Here is a 21,198-nt window from a genome sequence, read left to right on the forward strand (position 1 = left end):
TCGAAGACTCCGATACCTCGGCCCTTTAATACGAAGCCGCCTCTTCTCAAAGAACTTGTTCTTGTGGGGCTCCAAGGCCCTGCTTGGCCCCCACTTCATTAACATCTCTCATTTCTGAGTCCCAGCATCCTCCGGGCTCCAAACGAGAATGTGATAACCTAGGAGGAGTGAGACCAGAGGCACCTTCCATCACCAGCCTCTGAGAACTGGGAGCTGGCATGGGGAACCTAGGATTTGGTCAGGAGACACCAGGCAACTGGGCAGAAGCCAGGCATTGCAATGGCCAAGACTCAGCAAGAAGGATGGCTCTAGGTCCAGAGACCGCGGTCTCCTGGTTGTCATCCTCACTGACTATATCCTGGGGGTGGATGGAGCAGCGCTGAGCTGGGGTGAGCCTGCACTGAACCTTGGGGAGTAGGGTGGGCTTGACTGGCCTAATGTACACTCACCCATCACGGAGGCCAGCGTGTCCCCCATGGGATTGAATTCATTGAGCTGCAGAGACAAGGGGATGAGCATGAGGAGGGAGTGGAGGTACCAGAAGAAGGGCATGTGAGGAGTAACTGGTCATTTTTGATCCACGAGGTTGAATCCCTGCTTCCTCCCATTTATCATTTGAGGGCCCAGGCCTCACCGACATGATACCAGAAGATTCTGGGTCATACAGCTGATACATGATCTTTCCTGAGCTTCCATCAAACACATCGATCGTCCTTAATTCATGGGGGGAACAACTTTTGAAATTAGGATCTGGGTATCGGCCCACGACAATGAGGTTGTACCGAGGATGCCAGCTTGCCTAGAAGATGGAGAGGCAGGTCACAGGAGTAAACTTAGAACAGCACTGAGAGGGACATAAGTATCTTTGCCAGCGACAACAATGGTTAATACAACTGCCAGCAATTTAACAACGGAGGTAAGACCTACATGAAACAACAAGAATGGTTTTGAAGTGCATGTGCATCTACCATCGCAAATGTAAAATCCCCAGCAGGCCTCCCTGTGATCCTTAGGACACATTCAGGCCTTCTCTCTTTGCATTTCCTGACATTGTACCAGCTGATAAGTGTTTTAACATCAGCGTGACCCGAGTGAAAGTGATAATATAGTCCCTCAGTCGTGTCCGACTCTTTGCAACTCCATGGACTGTAGCCCACCAGGCTCCTCTGTCCATGGGACGCTCCAGGCAAGAGTACTGGAGTGGGTTGCCGTTCCCTTCTCCAGGGGGTCTTCCCGACCCAGGGATCTGCATTGCAAATAGGACCTCGGTTCTGAGCTCATCCCATGGGTCTCCCTGTCAGGGAGTTGAGTAGAAAATGGCGAGTGGCTGAAAAGGGGGAGGACCCCTCTGTTCCCCAGATCACCCCACTTGAAACAAACCCAGCAGTTACTAGGATGACAGAACTGGATGGGATTTTCCCAAGAAAGCTTTTCAGGGAAGTTCTGAAGGGTTAGCAGGAAGAAAGAAGTGCTGCAGGCAACGGCTTGGAGATAAGTCACACCTGGGACACGGCTGGGCTTGGTATCTTGACTGATACCAAGAGGGAGATAAGGAAGGATCAATGGGAACACCAACCGCTGGAGGGCTATTACAGAGAGCTTGGATTTGATTTGAGGTGCGTTACGCTATGCTAAGTTGCTCAGTCGTGTCCGACTCTGTGACCCTATGTGACCCTGTAGCCCACCAGGCTCCTCTGCCCATGGGATTCTCCAGCAAGAACACTGGAGAGGGCTGCCATTTCCTACTGTAGGGTTGAGGTACGTGGGGGCCATTCTAATACCAAATCATTATTGTTTGCTGAGTACTTACTAGGCGCCAGGCATGTTGCCACATGCTTTAAGTACATGGGTTCATTCTCACAACAACTCTGTCAGTTAGATACTATTATTCCCTTTTTATAGATGAGGAAACTGGGATCCCAAATTTAAGTTACTTGCTGAAGGCGTCTAACCTGGGGGGCGGGGGAATGGGGTCTGCCTGCCTGAACTCTGCTGACTACACAAGTGCAGGTATGAGCTCTGGAGGTCCGAAGAGGGGCTGCGGTTCTAGAAAAGAATATAATCTAGACAGCAGGAGGACCAGCAGAGTTCAGACTGCTTGGGGCGGGGGGCCGGCGGGCACGGAGGACTTGAAGACTGGGAGCCTTGGGGGCTAAGGCTAGAGAAGCCACAAATGGCTTGGCTAACTTGGCTAACTAAGCCAAGTTAGTTTGTGGGTCAGCTGCATACACAGGTAACTGAAACTGGGGGCAGAACAGAGGATCGGGATCTCAGAAAGTGCCCCACAGAGAGGAGATCTGGGCTGCGTGGAAAGAACTCAGGAAAATCAGCTTATCAAAGAGACATGAAGAAAACTCAGCAAAACGGGCTCACGGAGCTGGAGCAAAGGTGCAGAGTGAGCCAGGGCGAGAAGAGGGCTGGGACTGCAGGTTTCCCTGGCCACCGCCGCCTCCCCACGATCACTTACCTTGATGGGCGTCAGGTGCTGGAAGTGGCGGTGAGGATGTGGGATCAGGCTTGGTGGGCAGTCCCACCGGCAAGCAGAGTAAACCCGGATCTCACTCTTCTGGTCAGTGGTCAGGAGCTGGGCTCCATCGGGACTGAAATGAGCTGGCAAAGCGAAAAGCCCCTGAGCTCAAGGGACCCCAGGTGGGCCGTATGCTGGCCCTCACAGGCCTCCTGCAGGGGCACCTCCCTCCCACTTCTTTCTAGAGATGGGTGGCAGGGCCGTGATCTGGGCCATGAAACACTCAAGAGGCTCAGCAGCTGAGGGGGCAGCTAGAGACAGGAGGGCTCAGGACCTCTGCCTGGCCGATGCTGTGCGGGGTTAAGGTCTGGCTGAGTGGCTTCTACGCTTTGCAGGAAAGGCCCTGAAGCGGTGGGTCGGCAGGGTCTGCAGGAAGGCCGAGGTCTGGTATATCACACCTGCGTTGACAGGATGCCTGTGCGGCAGCGAGTGGAGGAAGCTGGATTTCCCTCTGACCTGGCGCAGGTCCCAGATTTTCACCGTTTGATCTACGGAGGCTGTGGCCAGGAGCCAGTCACAGCACGGGTTTAGGGCCACATGTGTCACCTTCTTTTTGTGCATTCTCAGATTCCAAAGCTGCGGACAAGAGCTCGGTTCAGGCTGGGGTGCAGAACCGAGGCTGGGGGTCAGGAAGGGAAGGGGAGGGCCTAGGTTCGCGAGAACGCACCTCCCTGCCGTCCATGTTCAGCAGGATCACGTGCCCCACATTGTCTCCTGTGACCACCAGTCGGCTTTTGACAGATACATCCAGGCTGCAAAACCAGACGCTGGAGGGAGAGATTGTGCTGTGAGACTCTTGGGGACAGAGGCAAGTTGCATTTATTCACTGCTGCAGCTCGTGTCTCACGTACAGTAGACAGTCAATAAATATCCGTTGAGTGAATGAATATCTTGTCATGGACTCCCAGTGAGGAGCACCCAGACTTGTCCGCCATCCCGACAAAGGGTTATGGGGGTGATGGGGCTCAGAAACTTGTCCAGTTACTTCTAGGCTCAGGATCCTCACGTGGTAAGAGTCCCCGAAGCAACCAAACCCAGAGCCGTAAGGCAAGTCCTCAAGTCGGGGCTTGCCCCCTCGAGCCCTGAGGAAGACTCAGCTATTGTTTTCTCTCTTCGCTCTCCACCCTCTGGGTCAAAGGAGATGACACTCCAAATAGGGGCTGCCCAACTGTTCATCACTGCTGGCTGGAAAGGCACTCCTGCCCCCTTCTGAGCACTTCGGGGGTGGGGGGGAAGCACACCAGCTCGGAACTACCTGCTCTTTCTGTTGCTCAGACCACTTGCTATGAAGAGAAGTTGGGAGGGGTGGGGGGAGCTTCAGAGATCCTCATACCCAATCAGGAAAGCCCAGATTCACATTTTCCCTTCAAATCTCTGCTACCCTGCTTTCTGCATCCCTTGTAAACATCTTTTGGGAGGAGGGCTCCTTGTGGAAGAGTAAGCCCATCTGTCACCTGTCCCGTTACTCCTGTATTTCTTACCCCCGTCTGGCAGCCCAGTGCTAGGTAGAACCCCACACCCTCACACACTTGGGGAGCAGAGTCAGATCTCTGACTGGAAACCAAAGTGACAAGCATTTTGTAATTTCTCTAGCCACTTGCTCTTGGGGAGTCCAGAGTGCTTCGTGAACATGATTCTATCCATTTAGGCTTCCATCAAGGAGCTGGCCAGGTCCTTGATTAACCTTTCACAGGTTAAACCCCCGTGAAAGCAGGGAATGGAATCTTAAAGTTCTTAGTTCCTGCTCCAGGCTTCAAGTGGTTTTCTAGACTAATGCCATGTCGACTTGTCCAGTGAGAATCCAGGTCTAGTCGGATACAGGAAGGACTGACAAGAGCTGAGACCGTTCCCTTGCTGAGAAAAACTGAGGTTCTAGAACCCGTCCCTGACACAGGAACCCACCTGGCCCAGAGGAATAGCAGCTAAAGAGAGGGAAGGGTGAAAAGGAGCTAACCCCTTTCTTCCCCGTGCCAGGTTTGGGGAAGAGAAACGGGGTCCGGGTGCTCTCGCCACAACTGCACCGAGAGCCTAGAAGCCGTTCCCCCTCTTGAGTTGAAACTACTCACTTGCAGGTGTCTGAGCTGGCAAAAACTCGGAGAGTGTTGCCTTTAAAGTCTTGCAGCCTAGTTGTTCCCTCCATTGAGGAGGTGAAAAACTGGTTGGTATTGAGAGGGTTAAACTTCAGCCCCGTGATGCTCCCTCCAGCTCCAATCTAACACAAGGAAGAAAAAAGTCAGTGAGTGACAGTGGCCCATGAAGCGGACAGAGCTTGGGTGCACATCCCCTGCTTGGACACGAGCCGTCCAGGCACACTTGGGGCCAGGCCAGCTTAGATGCCTAGACACTGGGATGCTGTCCACAGCACTGTTTCTCAAGGCTCTCATTTTATACCTTTTAATGAACATACGGTAAATCAGTTGTTTCTGGTATACAGCTTTATGAATTTTAACGCATGTAGAGATTTGAACCACCACCACCAAAATGAGGATGCAGAACAGTTGTGTCACTTCGCCCCCAAATCCCTCCTGCTCTCCTAATTGTAGTCACATCCTCCCCTGACTCCTCACCCCTGGCAACCAGGGATGAGTTCTTCGTCACCATACAAGTTTTGCCTTTGATGGGCTGTCATATCAATGACTCGTGGTATGCAGCCCTTTGAGACTGGCTTCTTTGATTTCACTCGGTGTAATGTCCCTGAGTTTCATCCAGCCTGCTCTGTGAATCTATAGTTCATCCCATTTTATTGTTGAATAGCCTATTGTGTGGATGTACCATAATGTAGCATACAAGTGCTCTCTTCAGAAGAGCTTCAGCTTGGAACAGTGGCTGGGTTAGGTGGGCTGGTGTCAGACCTGAGCTCCTCATTTTTTACAGACATACCAGACAATGATGATGAAGATAATCATGATAACACTGGTAGCATAACCTTATTAAGTGCTTATTATATATCAAGTGTGCTGTTTTAAGAACTTTATATCCTCCAGGCTCCTCCTCCAGTTCTCCTGTATGTTGTTGCTATCCCGGCTTTACTTCTACAAGGCCTCTTACACAACATTCACTTAACTCACTCAGCATACTAACTGGTACTTTCCATTCCCTCTATAAAACATTCTAACTGATGCCTATGGTTCACCAAACCCTTGCTGCTAGTAAGTTAATCTGCTCCCACTAGCTGAGTTCTATGCTTATGAAGGGTTAGACATCGTGTTTGCTCTTAAACCTAGATATGTCAGTTGTACTTTGTATGGTAATCATGTAATTTAACTAAACATGTAATTTATTAAACATTTAAACTTTAAACACAAAACATTTCATTAAAATGTAATTTAATTAAAATTGATGAAATGTGTGCAAAAACAATGACCACTGTGGTTTCTATGAAATCCATATTGAACACTTTGGAAAAACTAGATAAAAAAGATTTGCTAAAATAAGAGTTGTTGAATTAAGCATGAGAGAAATACTTACAACAATTAGGGTGGGAAACAGTGAAAACTTAAAAGAATCTGTCATCAGACTGCTTCACAACTGATTTTAAATTGTCTCCACTTTTGGGAAATGGAAACGAGATCCTGTAAAGTATTCGTTATGGATACCGTTTATGTAAGACCAGGCGAACCTGAATCAGTGAACACTTACTGCAAGGAAAGGACTGGCCCTATGTCAAAGCATTAGTAATAAACCCTTATGTAAACATTTTAAGGTAACATGCATTCGTGTTCTTCTAGCAAGGGTGGATTAAGTAGTTATGACAGCTCTTGCACTGAGAAGGACTACATAAACCTGGACAAAATACAAAAAAGAAAATGTGTTTGAGACTTTCCAATTCCATTGATGGTGGGTTAGCTGGTTTCAGGTCAACCTTCTGTCAAGAAAAGCTAGAAGAGGTAGATAGGGTATATGTTCTCAAAGGAAAGTTTCTGAAGTCAACGAAGAGCTATCAAGGCACCAAGGATTTCGAAGTCCAGCCTCCTAGAGAGAAGAGGAGCAGAGAGGTAAGTCTGACATTTCAATGCTGCTTTTGCTCCTGAGGCCTATGCAGATGAGAAAGCTGTACGGCTGAGAAGTTCAGCAGCAGTTCTGTCAATCTCAAGGGAGGCAAAAACAGAATTCAGACCTGTCAAAGAGGAAAGGTTTTAGAAGAAAAAAAAAAAATGCAGTTTTTAGTTAGGATCCCTGAAACCCTAGAAATAATAGCATACGAAACAGACCATCCCTCATGAAGACTGAAGTCTGCATTCATTTCAATCTCTGATTAAGATGATCTGATTGTACTTGACCTGCCTTCCAGAGAGAAAAAATTCTTTTTGTGAGCGCACTCAAAACTTCAAATTACATCTCTGTAAATTTTCATATACAATATTTGGCATCAAATCTAAAATTGTCCAGCATATCAGAAATCAAGATCAAATAACCAATCAAGAGAAAAAACACCAGCTTAAAGACATTCACAGAAGATCCAGGTATTGGTGCTATTAGACACAGGCTTTAAAATAATTGTAAGTAGTATATATTTTAAAAAGAGACCTAATTAAAAAATGGACAAAGGGAATTCCCTGGTGGTCCTATGTTCAGGACTTGATGTTTTCACCCCTATGGTTGGGGTTCAATCCCTGGTCAGGGAACTAACATCCCACAAGCCCCGTGGTGCAACCAAAAATAGGACAAAGGATTTCAACAGACATTTCTCCAAAGAAGATATACAAATAGCCAGTGGCACATGAAAAGATGCTCAACATCATTAGTCACTAGGGAATGCAAATAAAAGTCACAATGAAATACTATTTCACATCCACTAGGATGGCTATAAACAAAAAGACAATCATGAGTGTTGTAAGACAGCCTATAGAATGAAAGAAAATAGTGCAAACTATTATCTGATGAGGGATTAGTATTAACAACATATAAGGAACCTGGACAACTCAATAGGAAAAAAAGAAGAAACAAATAATCTGATTAAAAAAATGGACAAAGATTGAATAGGCATTTCTCCAAAGACATACAAATGGCCAAAAGTTATATGAAAAGGTGCTCAATGTCACTAATCATAACAGAAATACAAAATTATGTTGAGGTATCACCTCACACCTAGTTAGAATGACTATTATCAAAAAGACAAGTGATAACAAGTGCTGGCCAAGATGTGGGAAAAGGGAACTCTGGATGGGAATGTAAATTGGTAGGGGCATTATGGAAAATAGTATGGAGGCTCCTCCATGAAAAACTCAGAAGGGAGCTACCAAACTATCCAGTTAATTCTACTGAGTATATATCAAAAGGAAATGAAATCAATTTCTCAGAGTTCTGTCCTCCTGTGTTCATTGCAGCATTATTCACAATTGCCAAGATACAGAAACAGCTGTCTGCTGATCAATGAATGGATAAAGAAAGAAAATGTGAGAGATATATATATCAAGTGGAACATTATTCAGCCTTAAAAAAAGCAAATCCTGCCATTTCTGACAACATGGATGAACATGGAGGACGTTATGCTAAGCGAAGTCAGACACAGAAACATAAATACTGCATGACCTCACTTATGTGCAATCTAAAAAAGTCACTCACAAAGGCAGAGAATATGGTTGCCAGAGGCTGAAAGGGGGTAGGGGAACGGTGAGATATTTGTCAAAGAACACAGAGTTTCAACTATTCATGAGATCTAATGCATAGCATGGTGACTATAGTTAATAACTGTACTGTATATGTGAAATTTTCTAAGGGAATAGATCTTAAGTGTTCTCAGCATACACATACAAAACTATGTAAGATGATGGATGTTAATTAGCTTGATTGTGGAAATCATTTCACAATATATACATGTATTAAAACATCATGTTGGGACTTCTCTGGTGGTCTAGTGGTTAGGACTCTGTGCGTCCACTGCAGGGGGCTCAGGTTCCATCCCAGGTCAGGAACTAAGATCCCACATGACACAGCCAAAAATAATAAATAAAGCAAAAACAAAACCACAATATGATGTACACTAAATATGCACAATTTTTATTTGTCAGTCAAGGATGTGGAGGAACTGAAGCCCTCCTACATTGCTGGTGGGAAAGTGAAACGGAGTAGTTGCTTTGGAACACAGGCAATTCTTCAAAAAATTAAACATACAATTACCATATGGCCTCAAGGATACATATACCCAAGAGATATATAGTCAAGAGAAATGAGTATGTATGCTGATATAAAAACTTGTATGCAGATATTCACAGGAGTATTATTCACAATAAAAGTTAAAAAAGCCTAAAAATCAATGACCCAAACATCCATCTCAAGAAGCTGTAAAACAAACAAGAAGCTAAAACCAAAGAGAGTAAGAGGAAAAAAATAGAAATGAATGAAATAAATACACTGTGGAGAAAATCAACAAAGCCAAAAGTTGGTTCCATGAAAAGACTAATATAATTAAAATGATAAATCCCAGCTGAGAATGACCCAACAAAGGCGAAAGCACAAATAACCAATTTACTGGATGGAAAGACATCTTAGACATTTTAAAAAGTAATGAGGACATCATAAACAATCTTTGGCCAATAAAATTGAAAATTCAGAGGAGATAAGCAAATTCCTAAAATAGTACAAACTTGCCAAACTGACAGAAGATGAAAAGGAAAAATCTGAATAGTCTGATATGTATTAAAGAAATCGAGTCACAACTAAAAACTTTCTTGCAAAGTAAATTCCAGATCTTAACGGTTTCAGTGGTGAATATACTAAATACATTCTTTTTTTTTTTTAAGTTTATTTTCAAATTATCTCAAACTCATAGAAAAGTTGTAAGAGCAGCACAAAGAACTGTTTTCTTCTGGAACCATTTGGTAATAAATTGCCAGCATGAAGTCCCATCACACTCAGATACTTTACTGTGTACTTCCTAAAAGAATGTTCTCTGACATAGCCCCAGCAAAAGCACCAAAACTTAGGGTATCTAAAGTAGTTCAGACTCACAGAAACAGAAAGTAAGCCTGTGGCTGCCAAGGGCTGGAAGGAAGGGGAAATGGTGAGCTGTTATTCAGTGGGCACACAGTCTCAGTTTTACAAGATAAAAAAATTCTAGAACTCTGTTGCAAAAAATGGGAATACAGTGTCAACTGTGCACTTAAAAATGGTTGAGATGACACATTTCAGGTTATGTGCTTTTACCACAGTTTTTAAAAGAAGCAGTATCACTTGCTAGAAATATAATTGTAAAGGTTAAAAAGTGGGGGAAAAAAGAGAACATTCAAATAAAAAAATCAAATGTAACTAATAAACCAAAACAAACAAAAAACAATCAGTGTAGTTTTTTTAATAGCGCAGATAAGGAAAATCATATGCTGACCTCAGCAGACACAAAAGTATTTGAAAAAATTAAATTATCATTCATGATATCAGCTTCTGGCAAACTAAGAATAGAAGAGGAACTTACTTAATCTGATAAAAGGTATTAAAAACAAACAAGCTCCCAGGTGCATACCCCAGAGAACTGAAAACAGTTGTTCAAACAAAGACTTGTACCTAAAGGAACATTCATGGCAGCTGAATCAAAATAGCAAAAGGCAGAAACAATCCAAATGTTCAATGACAGATGAGTGGCAAAACAAACTTTGGTATAATTTATACAATGGAATATTATTCAGCCTCAAAAAGGAATAAAGTACTGAAACCTGCTACAACATGGATGAACCTTGGAAATATTATGCTAAGGAACAGGAGCCAGACCCCCAAGGGCAAATACTGTATAATTCCACTTACATGCAGCACCTGGGATTGTGAAATTCAGAGACAAAAAACAGATCGAGGGGGCTGGGGAAGAGGTAATAGTTATTATTTAATGGGTATAGAGTTTTATTTTGGGATGAAAAAATCCTGGAGATGGATAGTGGTAACGATTGCACAATATAAATGTACTCAGCGGCATTGAACTGTAGGCTTTGAAATGATTAAAATGGTAATTCTCATGTTATATATAGCTTATCACAATAAAAAGCAGCAGAAATTTTAATGATAAAACATAAAAGCCTTCTATAATCAAGAACAAGATAAGAATGCCTGTTAAGAGCAAACATTCAACAAGTTACTAGAGGTCGCAGCCAATGGGATACGGCAAATAAAAAAAGAAGATTTACAGTTGACAAGACTGCATAGGAAAAAAATTTAAATCCCTCAGAGAAACTATTACTATGAATTTCTACTTCCAACCATGATGGAGTGTCAGAAACCAGATATATCCTCCTGCCTGAACACAACTAAAAAAATGGAAAAATACACGAAATAAGTTTCACACACTGGCCAACAGGCAGCACAAGAGGGAAAAGAATGAGGCAGCCATGTGACTGCCCCAATTTAATGGTTGGAGAGCATATCCAGGCTGCAGCATAGGCAGGGAGGACTCAAACAGCCTGATAGTCTCAATGGGCTCAGGAGACACTTCGGAAAGCCAGCAGGGCAAGAATTTGTACGGCAAAATTCTGGAGAGGCTGATGTGCAGAGAGAGAGCATTATGGATATTTTCAGAGGGGTCCCCTCAGGCCTTTGAGTAAATAATATTGTGTAAATGTGTATAAGGAAACTATATAAGGCTGGGTGGGAGAAGGAAGACATGAGAAACTAACAGAAGGAGAAATCCTCAGAATGGTCTACATTCTCACCATCCAGAATGAAAAGATTCTTAGCATACAGAACATCAAGCAGAGTCCTCAGAAGGGTACTGTCTCAGGGTGAGGCCAAAATCTAGACTACAGGCTACTTTAGACCCAAGCTACCTGGAGTGGACTGAATAATGATAATGGGTGGTTATCCAGTTACCCAAGATGTCTATGCTGTGACCCCTGGATCCTGTGAATATTTAAATGACAAAGGGAAAGAAAAATCACATGAAGAGGAACATAGGATGAAAGCAGACTTCACATCAGAAGTCATCTTTAAAGTACTAAAAGAAAAATAAAAAATCCTCTAAACCTACCATTCTATACCCAGCAAAAATACTTCCAAAAAAAGCACAAAACAAAGACTTCCTTAGACAAACAAAAGGGAAAAAACATGCATCACTAACTAACCTACATTATAGGAAATGTTAAAGAAATTTCCTCAAGCAGAAGATCAAAAGGAAGTCTGAATCATACAAAGGAATTTAAAAAACTGGAAATAGCAAATATGTGGGTAAATATTAAAGTTTTTTTCTCATTTAAAAAACATCTTTAAAAGATACCTACCCTGCAACCCAGCCATTCCACAACCAGGTATTTACTTGGGAAAAATGAAGACATATATCCACACAAAGACTTGTACATGAAATCTTCATAGCAGCTGTATTGTTAACAGTCAAAAGCTGGAAAAAGTCTAAATGCCCTTCAATAGATGAATGGATAAATAAACTGGTATATCAATACACTGGAATACTACTAGAAACTACTGATACAGGCAAAAATATGGATGAACCTCAAATATTCACACTGCATGAAAGAAGCCAGGGAAAAGAAAAGAGTCTATATCATATAGTGGCATTTATATGGGGAGGATCTCCTGGAGGAGGGCATGGCAACCCACCCCGGTATTCTTGACTGCAGAATCCCATGGACAGAGAAACCTGGAGGGCCATAGTCCATGGAGGTCACAAAGAGTTGGACACGACTGAAGCAACTTGGCATGCAAGCCATTTATATGTCTTGAAAATGCAAATTTATCAGTAGGAATAGAAAGCGGATCAGTGGTTTTCAGGTGACAGGACAGAGAGTAGAAAGGGAAGGATTACCAAGGAAGGAAAGGAAATTTGAGGGGGTGATGGATATGTTATTTTAATTGTGGTGATGGTTTCATGGTTGTATACATATTTATGTATGTCAAGACTCATCAAGTTGCACACTTTAAACATGCAATGTATCACCCATCAGCTATATCTCAGTAAATATTTAACAACAACAAAAAAAGATAATTGACTGTGTAAAGCAAAAATCATAATGTATTGTAAGCTTTACAAAGTATGTAGAAGTAAAATGCAGGACAACGAGAGAAAGGAGAAAATGGAAGTCAGTACATAGTTGTAAGAGTGTTACAATACATATAAAGTTGTATAATACTATTTGAATGTTCACTCTTACATTAAAAATGTAGATTGTGGGAAAGTCCAATTGGTGGTCCAATGGTTAAGACTCCACGCTTTCACTGCTGAGGGCCCAGGTTCAATCCCTGGGTCAGGGAACTAACATCCTGCAAGTCTCATTGTTAAAAAAAAAAAAAAAAAAAAGATGTACATTGCAAACTCTAGAACAACTACTAAAAGAGAAGGGAAAGAAGAAAAGTGTAACTAATAATCCAATAATGGAGATAAAATGTAATCACAAAAAGTACTCAATTAAAAAGAAGGCAAGAAAAAATAATGGAGCAAAACAATGACACAAATATAGAAGATAACAGATTTAAATCCAATCGTATTTATAATTAATCATATTAAATGTAAATGGACAAATGCTTCAGTTAAAAGGTAGAGACCATCAGAATGGATTTTTCCTTTTTCACCATGCCATGCAGCTTGCAAGATCTAGTTCCCCAACCAGGGGCTTGAACCCCAGTCCTCAGCAGTGAAAGCATGGAGTCCTAACCACTGGTTCACCAGGGAATTATCAGGTTGCATTTTTTCTAAAAATGCTATATACAAGAAACATTTTATATACAAATACACGAATCCATTAAGAATAAAAGGATGAAAAAAGATATACAATGCAAGTATTAATCATAAAAAAGCTGCATGGCTACATTAACATCAAAGAAACAAAATTTCAGAACAAGAAATATTACCAAGGATAAAAGGAGACATCTTACAATAACAGAGGTGTCAATTCATTAAAAGGACATAATTCTAAATGTGTAAACACCTAATAACAGAGTTTCCAAATGTTTGAAGCAAAAACTAAAGGAAAATAGACAGAACCACAATTTTATAGTTGGAGATTCCAATATTCCTCTCTCAATAACTGGTAAGAGATATAAAATCAGTAAGGATATAGAACATAAAAAAAAGGATACGAACACTACTAACCAATGTAACCTAATTGACATTTAGAGAGTATTTCACCCCAAAATGGCAGAGTATACTTTTTTTTTCAAATGCATATGGAACACTCCAAAGACAGTCAATATGCTAACTTATGAAAGGTCTGGAATCATGAAAATGTCCTTTGTTCCATAACAGCACTGAACTAGAAATCAGTAACAGAGATATCACAACAATCCCCAAATAGTTAGAAATTAAACAGATACTTCACAATAATCCATAGGTAAAAGAAGAAATCATAAAGAATTTGGAAAGTAACTTATACTGAATGGAAACAAAAATACAACAAAATCTGTAAGATTCAGTTAGAGAAATAGAGGGAAATGTATAACATTGAATGGTTGTGTTAGAAAAACAATAAAAAAAAAAAAAAATCAAATAAAAATCCAAGTTTCTATCTTAAGAAACCAGAAAAAGAAAAGCAAATTTTCCCCCAGGAAAGATAACAATGGGGCAAAAAGAAAAAAAAAAAAAAAGAAAACAGAAAAACAACAGAGAAAAATCAATGAAGTTAAAAGCTGGAAAATATCAACAAAACTGATGATCTTTTACAAAGACTGATCAGGGTAAAAAAAAAGACACAAATTAACAGTACCAATGAAATGAGTGAGAACATTACTACAGATTCCATGGATATTAAAAAGATACAAGGCTTCCCAGCTTGCACTAGTGGTAAAAATTCGTTTGCCAATGCAGGAGACGTAAGAGACTCAGGCTTGATCCTGAGTCGGGAGGATCTCCTGGAGGAGGTAATGGCAACCCACCCCTGTATTCCTGCCTGGAGAATCCCATGGACAGAGGACTCTGGTGGGCTACGGTACATTGGGCTGCAAAGAGTTGGACACGACTGAGCATCTGAGCCCAAGGGAATACTATAAACAACTTTATGCCTCTAAATTCAACAACTTAGATAAAATAAACAAATTACTTGAAAGACAAACTACATGCTCCTTCAAGAAGAAACAGACAACCTAAATTGCCTTATCGCTGTTAAACAATTGAAAATATAGTTAAAAACCTTCCAACAACAACAAAAAAACCTTCCAACAAAGAAAACTCTAGGCCCAGATGGCTTCACTAGTGAATCCTATGAAAAATTTAAGAAAAAAAATAGTATTAACTCTGCACAAATTATTCCAGAAAATTCAAGTAGAGGGACCACTTCCCTGATACCAAAACCAAAGACATTACAAAAAAAGGAAATAAGATATTTTTAAGTGGGCATCATCTGGTACAAAATGACTAAACCAGAATATGATCTAATAAGTAAAATACAACAGATTCTAGGGTAGAACATTTATATAAAAATATAACTAAAAGAATAGGTGTGTATAATAGTGTCTACACACATATAAAGATGCCCCATATGGGGATTTCAGGTAATAATTACTTTATTCTTTATATATATTTTTTTCTGTATTGGTTGACTTTCTTACAATGAGCACAGGTAATTTTTACAATGAGAATAATCATTTTGAAAATTTAACACATGTCCCTTTGCCAAGGACCTGAAAGATATCAAGATCAGAACCAAGGTCAGATGACTAAAGAAAAGATAAAATGAGGCACTGCCGCTCCCTCCCTCAGTGGTCTCAAATCAACTTCCTGCTGTCGGTTTCTGGGAGTAAAAACAGACAGTTCTCCAGACCACCAAACCTTTCTTCTGCTACAACCTGTCTCCCTGCGAGTCACACAGTTTAAATGCACAAACCAATCTCCCCAAGTGTGAGGAAGCTTCACTTACACGCACATCGTAAGGAAGGGTGATAAAACCAAAAGCACCTTCACCCTAACACAAGTTCAAAGCAGTTATCACTCCTCCTTCAGTCAGGAAGCTCTTCCCCTAGGACACTCTGAGGCTATTTCTTAAATTTCTCTATTCTCTCGGGATGGGGAATACGTGTAACTAATGGCTAATTCATATCAATGTATGACAAAACCCACTGGAAAAAAAAAAAATTTCTCTATTCTTACATCCTGGCTGCTTGGGGGGGGGGGGCGGGGGGGCGGGGGGCGGTGGTGAACAAAGCTCTTCCTGTCTGAGCTCTGGGTTCTGACTTCAACTTAAAGTTCCACTTCCTGGTGGTCATCTGTTTCACCAGCTGGACAGAAAGCCATTCTTCGGGCTCCAGGCACTTATTTTCTTGAATAATTTCATAGCTTGAATCCTAATCTCACAAGTCTGTCTAACCTGGCCTTTTCTGATGAGCTGCTCTCCAAAGCATCCATTTAAAAGAACTCACCCTGGGTTTAGCTATGGCCTCTAAACCAGAGGTAGAAAAACAGAGAGCTAATGAAGAAGCCAGTTCACATACGTGTTTTGTTTAGCTACAGAGCATGTTCAATTTCATTTGGTTCCCCAAATTAAAAATCAGGATATTTTAAATTAAAACCCTTGTGTCCTATTGGTAGGAATGTAAAATGGCACAGCCTCTATGGAAAACAATATGGTGGTGGTTCCTCAAAAAATTAACAATAGAGTTCCAATGTGATCCACTCCGGGTACAGAACCAAAAGAACTGAAAGCACGAACTCGAAGAGATATTTGTGCAACCCTGTTCATAGCAGCATTATTCACAAAAGCCAAAAGGTGGAAGCAACCCAAATGTCCATCAAGAGATGAATGGGTAAAAAAAATGTGGTGTATACAATACATACAGAGGAATATTTAACCTTAAAAAGGAAGGAAATTCAGATACATGCTGCAAGATGGATGCACCTTGAGGACATGATGCTAAGTGAAATAAGCCTGTCAAAAAAGGACAGGTACTGTCTGATTCCACTTGTATGAGACAGTCAGTCAAAATCAGAGACAGAAAGCAGAATGCCGTTGCCAGGGTCTGGAGGGAAGGAGGAATGGGGAGTGTGTGTTAATGTTTACAGAGTTTCAGTTCTGCAAGACAAAAAAGTTCTGGAGACTGGTTATGAAAGAACATAAATGTACTCAATGCCACTGAACTGGACACTTAAAAAATGGTTAAGATGGTAAACTTTATGTGTTTCACTACAATTTTTAAAAATCCAAACATTTCAGAGTTCATTTGAAAAACTCAGATCTGATATCACAGTACCTCGATTCTCACCTGTTAACGATCTCCAATTTATCACTAACCACCATCCTGCATCACTCCTACATCACTCTTATCTGTCTGGCTTCCTTAGGTATGTGAATTTGCAGCTCCTGCTCTAGACCCAGAGTGCCACCTTTCACAGTATAGCCCTCCAATCTCAGTGCCCTGCCGGGCAAGGTAAGAGTGTTCTCTTTGGTGGAGGAGCCAAAACTCTCAACCCCTTAGTGACTGACGGTAAACACTCGCACAATTAAGACCATCCCTAAAAAGCTCTTTGCCAAACCTTGCCCCAAACACGCTCTGCCTTTCCTCCTTTTCTCTCCATTTACCTAAATATTGTTCTTCCTCACATCTCACTCATCCATGAAATCTTTCCTATTGACTCTAATTCCCAGAGATTCTTCCTTCTCTCATTTCTGTAGCATTTAGCATCTATATTGCTGTACAGTCAGTGATCTTATAGGTATACATCTGACTTGTCCAGTTATCCCTCAAGGCCCTCATTCATTCAGCAAATACAAAGCAACTACTATAAGTACTGGGGATATGGTGGTAAGTTAGAAAGACAAGGTCCCCGCAATCATGGAGTTTACTTTCCAGTGGGCAAAGATACAAATAAGTAAAACATTTCAGATATTGATAAACATTGTGGGGGGAAAGCGATGGAGGATAATAATGAGGTAGAGAGTCATTAGTGATTAAGCACAGCGGTCAGTAATAAGCCTTGTTGAAGAAGTATATTGAGCTGAGACCAGAATGATAAGAGGGAGCCAGCCATGAGAAAAACCACGGGAAAGAGCACTCCAGTCAAAGGGAACAGCAAGTCCAAAGACCCAGTTTCAGGAAAAGAAGTATCTAGTATGGCTAAAGCATAGGCAATGAGGAAGACAACAGCACAAGATTAGGTCAAGAAGGTAAGAAGGGGTTTAGATCCTGTCAGTGACTTACGAGGATGATTAGTGTATCATACTTGCTAATATTTTAAGGGCAGGCATTCAATAAAGAGTTGAGTACCATCACCATTGTTTGAAAATACCCACAGCTACTTTTGATCCCAATTATCTCGTTACTGGATGACTTTTCATCCCTTCAGCAAACATCTCTTCAGTACTATTGTCTGGCACAGGGTACTGCTCACCCCTTTAATGAAGATAGGTTTGTCCTTTATGCCAAAGTTCCAGAGCAAGATATCTCCCCCTTTGGAGCCCACAGCCAGGGTGCTGGGGTGAGTTGGGTGCCACGCCAGGGATGTGGCCCTCCTGTCAAAAGGGGCAGCCTTTTGGAATATCCGGTAAGAAGCCAGAGAGTTCAAAAAGGACTGCTGGAGACCCTAATACAGAGAGAAAACAATTAAGTTGAATTAAAAAACACAAGGGTAAATTGCCTATCTCTGATTCCTCCATAGATGAGGCCTGGGGCCAAATTCTCCCACTAAAGGAAAACTGACTGCCTGGCTCTGTGCATAAAAAGGTTTGCAATATACATAATCTAACTGCAGAAATCAAGGAGTCAGAGTGCATTCCCGCTGGGACCCCTACAGCATAGGACTTCTACCTTGCCGAGAGCCCGGTAGGCCAGTCACCAAGGTGGGGGTGATCTGAGCACTCTGACAACCCAGTGAACCAACCCAGCATCTAATTTTGGAGCATCCAGTGGTTTAAAAAGGCACCATACAAATCCCTGAACTCTTCAGCCAGGAAACGCCTCACCTGCCGCAGTGATGGCCAGGCAGCTGTGCCCAGCTTATGCTGGTGGAGGGCCCTGACGATGCTGCTGCATAGCGGCGGGACCCGCAGGCTACTCAACCCCGCCCAAAGGCAGCCTGAGTCAAATCTTCTGCTAGAACCTGCCAAGCAGAACAGACACATATTTTCCGCTCCAATCTCACGCAGGGAAGACTTTTCTGCCGAATATGCCAGAAAGAAAGCCCTATTGCTTCTTCTGGCAGAGACAATCTCTCCTATCACCTCCTAAGATCTTTTCACGTTCTGCTCAGTCTCACACAGCACAACAAATAAATAGTGAGCAGGGATTCAACCTCTTCCAAAAAACATTCCCCAAAGCAGTAATTCTGAAGTGAAACTGTGATCTTGCAGGGTTCCTGAGAGCTGAGCCCAAGAAACACACAAGAACTGCAGAATTCTTCTCAGTTTTGGGTGGAAAACTTGTGATAGGGTTGAGTGACAATTTAAAAGTCATATATAAAGCACAATAAAAAGATTTTAAGACAACACAGTGGAAGTGACTAAAAAAAGCAGTTTTTTTAAAATCTTCTATTACAATAATGTAGACGTGACCAGCTGTGGGCCCCAAGTTCAATCTGTTCTCCTGAAAACCAGCAGGATCCACGGGATCTGGCATGGCGCTAAATTCACTAGGCTACTTTTGGGGAGGCAGATCCACCTAGAATAGGAATAAAGCAACTCCGGATTACTAACCGGTATTTGAGGACCTGATCTCCATAAATCCTGCCTCTGGACAACCCATTCTTTCTTCTCATGAACAAAAAAAAAAACACTTCATCGACAACCCGTCTTTGAGTTCCCTACATTCCTTACAGACCCAGGTTTTAGTCCCAAGAAACCCCTAAGAATGAGTTTTCAAAGGAAGGAAGGAAGGAAATTGAGGGTTCCCGCGTTAAACCAAGGACAGATAGCGATCATGACTATCGAAATTAAGCACACACACCACCTCGCAAGGTAGGATTATCTTATGCAGGTCTCAGTGTGTAAAAATTCCGATACAAACAAGGAATTGGAAAAGTCCGTTGTGTCTGTTGTAAGGGAGGTCACCTGCCTCACCCCATCACCTGGGGGAGGTTAAGCCCAAGCTCTAAGGGTGTCAAAGGACCTGCAGACAAAATGCATAGCCTGAGGCGCCCACAATGTGGGCCAGCCTCAGAACCCATGCGCACCCATCCCCCACTCCAGCCTTCTGCGGGAGAACCCCAAACTGCGGAATTAATTAAAGCAGCAGGCACAGGCAATACCCGGGCCCTTCACACAGAGCTTCTTGGCCTCGGGCTCCAGCTCCCGTGGGGTTCTGTTCCTCTTGCTCCTGGGGCGCACGACCACCTCAGGGGTCTTCTGGGTTTCTGGGCGTTTCCTGGGAGCCATGGCGTCCTCCGTGCGAAGGGGTACTATGCCCTGTGCCGAGGAAGAATTAAGAAGCCTCTGGGGAGAACAAGGCGGGGACGAGGACAACCGCTCAGCCACAGGTAGGCCGACTAAGCCAACTTCCCGCCAAACAGGCTCACCGAGAAGGCGGGGGCACGCGCGGACGGATGGGAAGTGTGTGAGGGGAGGGCCTCACCGCTCCCCAGAGAAAAGGGACACCGCCTACAAGTTGGCTCGGAGCTAGTCCAAGTCAGCTGACCTGCCAGAAATAAAGATGGCCGCAGCGCTGGGCCTCCCGACTTGAAGCCTCTTCAGACGCCACGCTGCCAGGCCTCTGGGCTCCCCCACCCCCGAGACTGGATGCCAATCAAAACTTCGGCTCCGCCTCTCTCCCTCTAATTGGTGACCACGCCCTCCCGGGCTTTGTGATTGGCTGATCACTACAGTTGGCGTGAGGCGGTTTCGTAGAAAGTAACCACATCCTGGCGGGGGAAATTAAGTTGTGACTGTCGGCTGGCTCTGTGGTTGATGTCAATCAGTTGTTATTTCTCCAGCTCCGCCGAAATTCAGCTTCTCTATGGAGAACAGTTGAAGCTCTCAGCTTTTAACTAAAGCTTCCCTAAGCCTGCTTAGCGTCCTCCTCAGGAGTAACCTAGGGCAGTGATGATGGACCGGAGGGAGTTGCGGCTAAGCTAACTGGGCTGAGAGGTCTTATGCCCCAAACTTTAGCCAAGGGCCATTGGAGTGAGCTTCGTCGGTGCCCCACCCGGCCAGATAGGAGTCAGTTTGGATACATCCCACTTTCTGCCTCAAGCCAGGCAGAACTGCTTGTCGGGAACTTCTGGTTCTTTGGTTCCACCGGCTAAGTCCCAGGCCAGGTGCTTTGGGAGAATGAGCAGAGACAAAAATATGTCAGTGGTAGATCGTGCATTAAAGGAGCTTTCAGACAGGTAGAGTGCTACCAACAACTCTTGGAAAGAAAGGAATGCTCCAAGAGAAAAATTGGAAAACGCTTTCTTGATGGGAAGATCAGCTCAGGGTGTTAGAAATGGCCGACAACGGAAAAGCGCAAGCTGATGGCCTCTCCCCTGCAGCTGTGTTACTGAAGCAAGACGCCCCCTCTCCTTTACTCAGACCAATCCTTAGTTTCACGTCAGTGAGCATTCATTTCTGAGGGATCCTCAAGTATGAGAAATGGCCCTACCCCTATACAGTCAGCTTACAACCTACTAAGAAGAAGAATATATGTGAAACACGTCAAGATAGAACACAGGGGACTTCCCTGGTGATCCTTTGGCTAAGAGGCCACGCTCCCAATGCAGGGGGCCTGGGTTCCATCCCTGGTGGGGGAATTAGATCCCACATGTCTGAAGTAAATTGTTCCGTGAGCAACTAGAAGATCTCTCATGCCCCAACTAAGATTCAGCCCAGTCAAATAATAGATTTAAA

The 21,198-nt window shown here is 43.0% G+C and overlaps 1 protein-coding gene across 1 annotated transcript; it reads right to left on the reverse strand.

The window, feature by feature from the left end:
- Positions 1-19: 19 nt before the first annotated feature.
- On the reverse strand, positions 20-19,922 carry DDB2 (damage specific DNA binding protein 2). The gene is made up of 10 exons (XM_065944341.1): positions 19,623-19,922; positions 18,343-18,479; positions 17,772-17,963; positions 4,594-4,739; positions 3,195-3,294; positions 2,926-3,103; positions 2,468-2,610; positions 635-799; positions 450-495; positions 20-158 (listed from the first exon to the last, which is right to left on the reverse strand). The coding sequence occupies exons 1-10, from the start codon at positions 19,747-19,749 to the stop codon at positions 109-111; spliced, it is 1,284 nt and encodes a 427-aa protein (XP_065800413.1). The 5' UTR covers positions 19,750-19,922; the 3' UTR covers positions 20-108.
- Positions 19,923-21,198: the final 1,276 nt, after the last annotated feature.

The sequence above is a fragment of the Muntiacus reevesi genome, chromosome 9 (genome assembly GCF_963930625.1).
Source record: "Muntiacus reevesi chromosome 9, mMunRee1.1, whole genome shotgun sequence".
Lineage (NCBI taxonomy): Eukaryota > Metazoa > Chordata > Mammalia > Artiodactyla > Cervidae > Muntiacus > Muntiacus reevesi.

Coding starts and splice junctions, on each gene's coding strand:
- DDB2 (XM_065944341.1), bottom strand. CDS start 19,749: ATGGCTCCCAGGAAACGCCCAGAAACCCAGAAGACCCCTGAGGTGGTC. Junction 17,964..18,342: donor CCTGGCCATCACTGCGGCAG/GTGAGGCGTTTC, acceptor TCTCTGTATTAG/GGTCTCCAGCAGTCCTTTTT. Junction 496..634: donor AATCTTCTGGTATCATGTCG/GTGAGGCCTGGG, acceptor TTGTCTCTGCAG/CTCAATGAATTCAATCCCAT.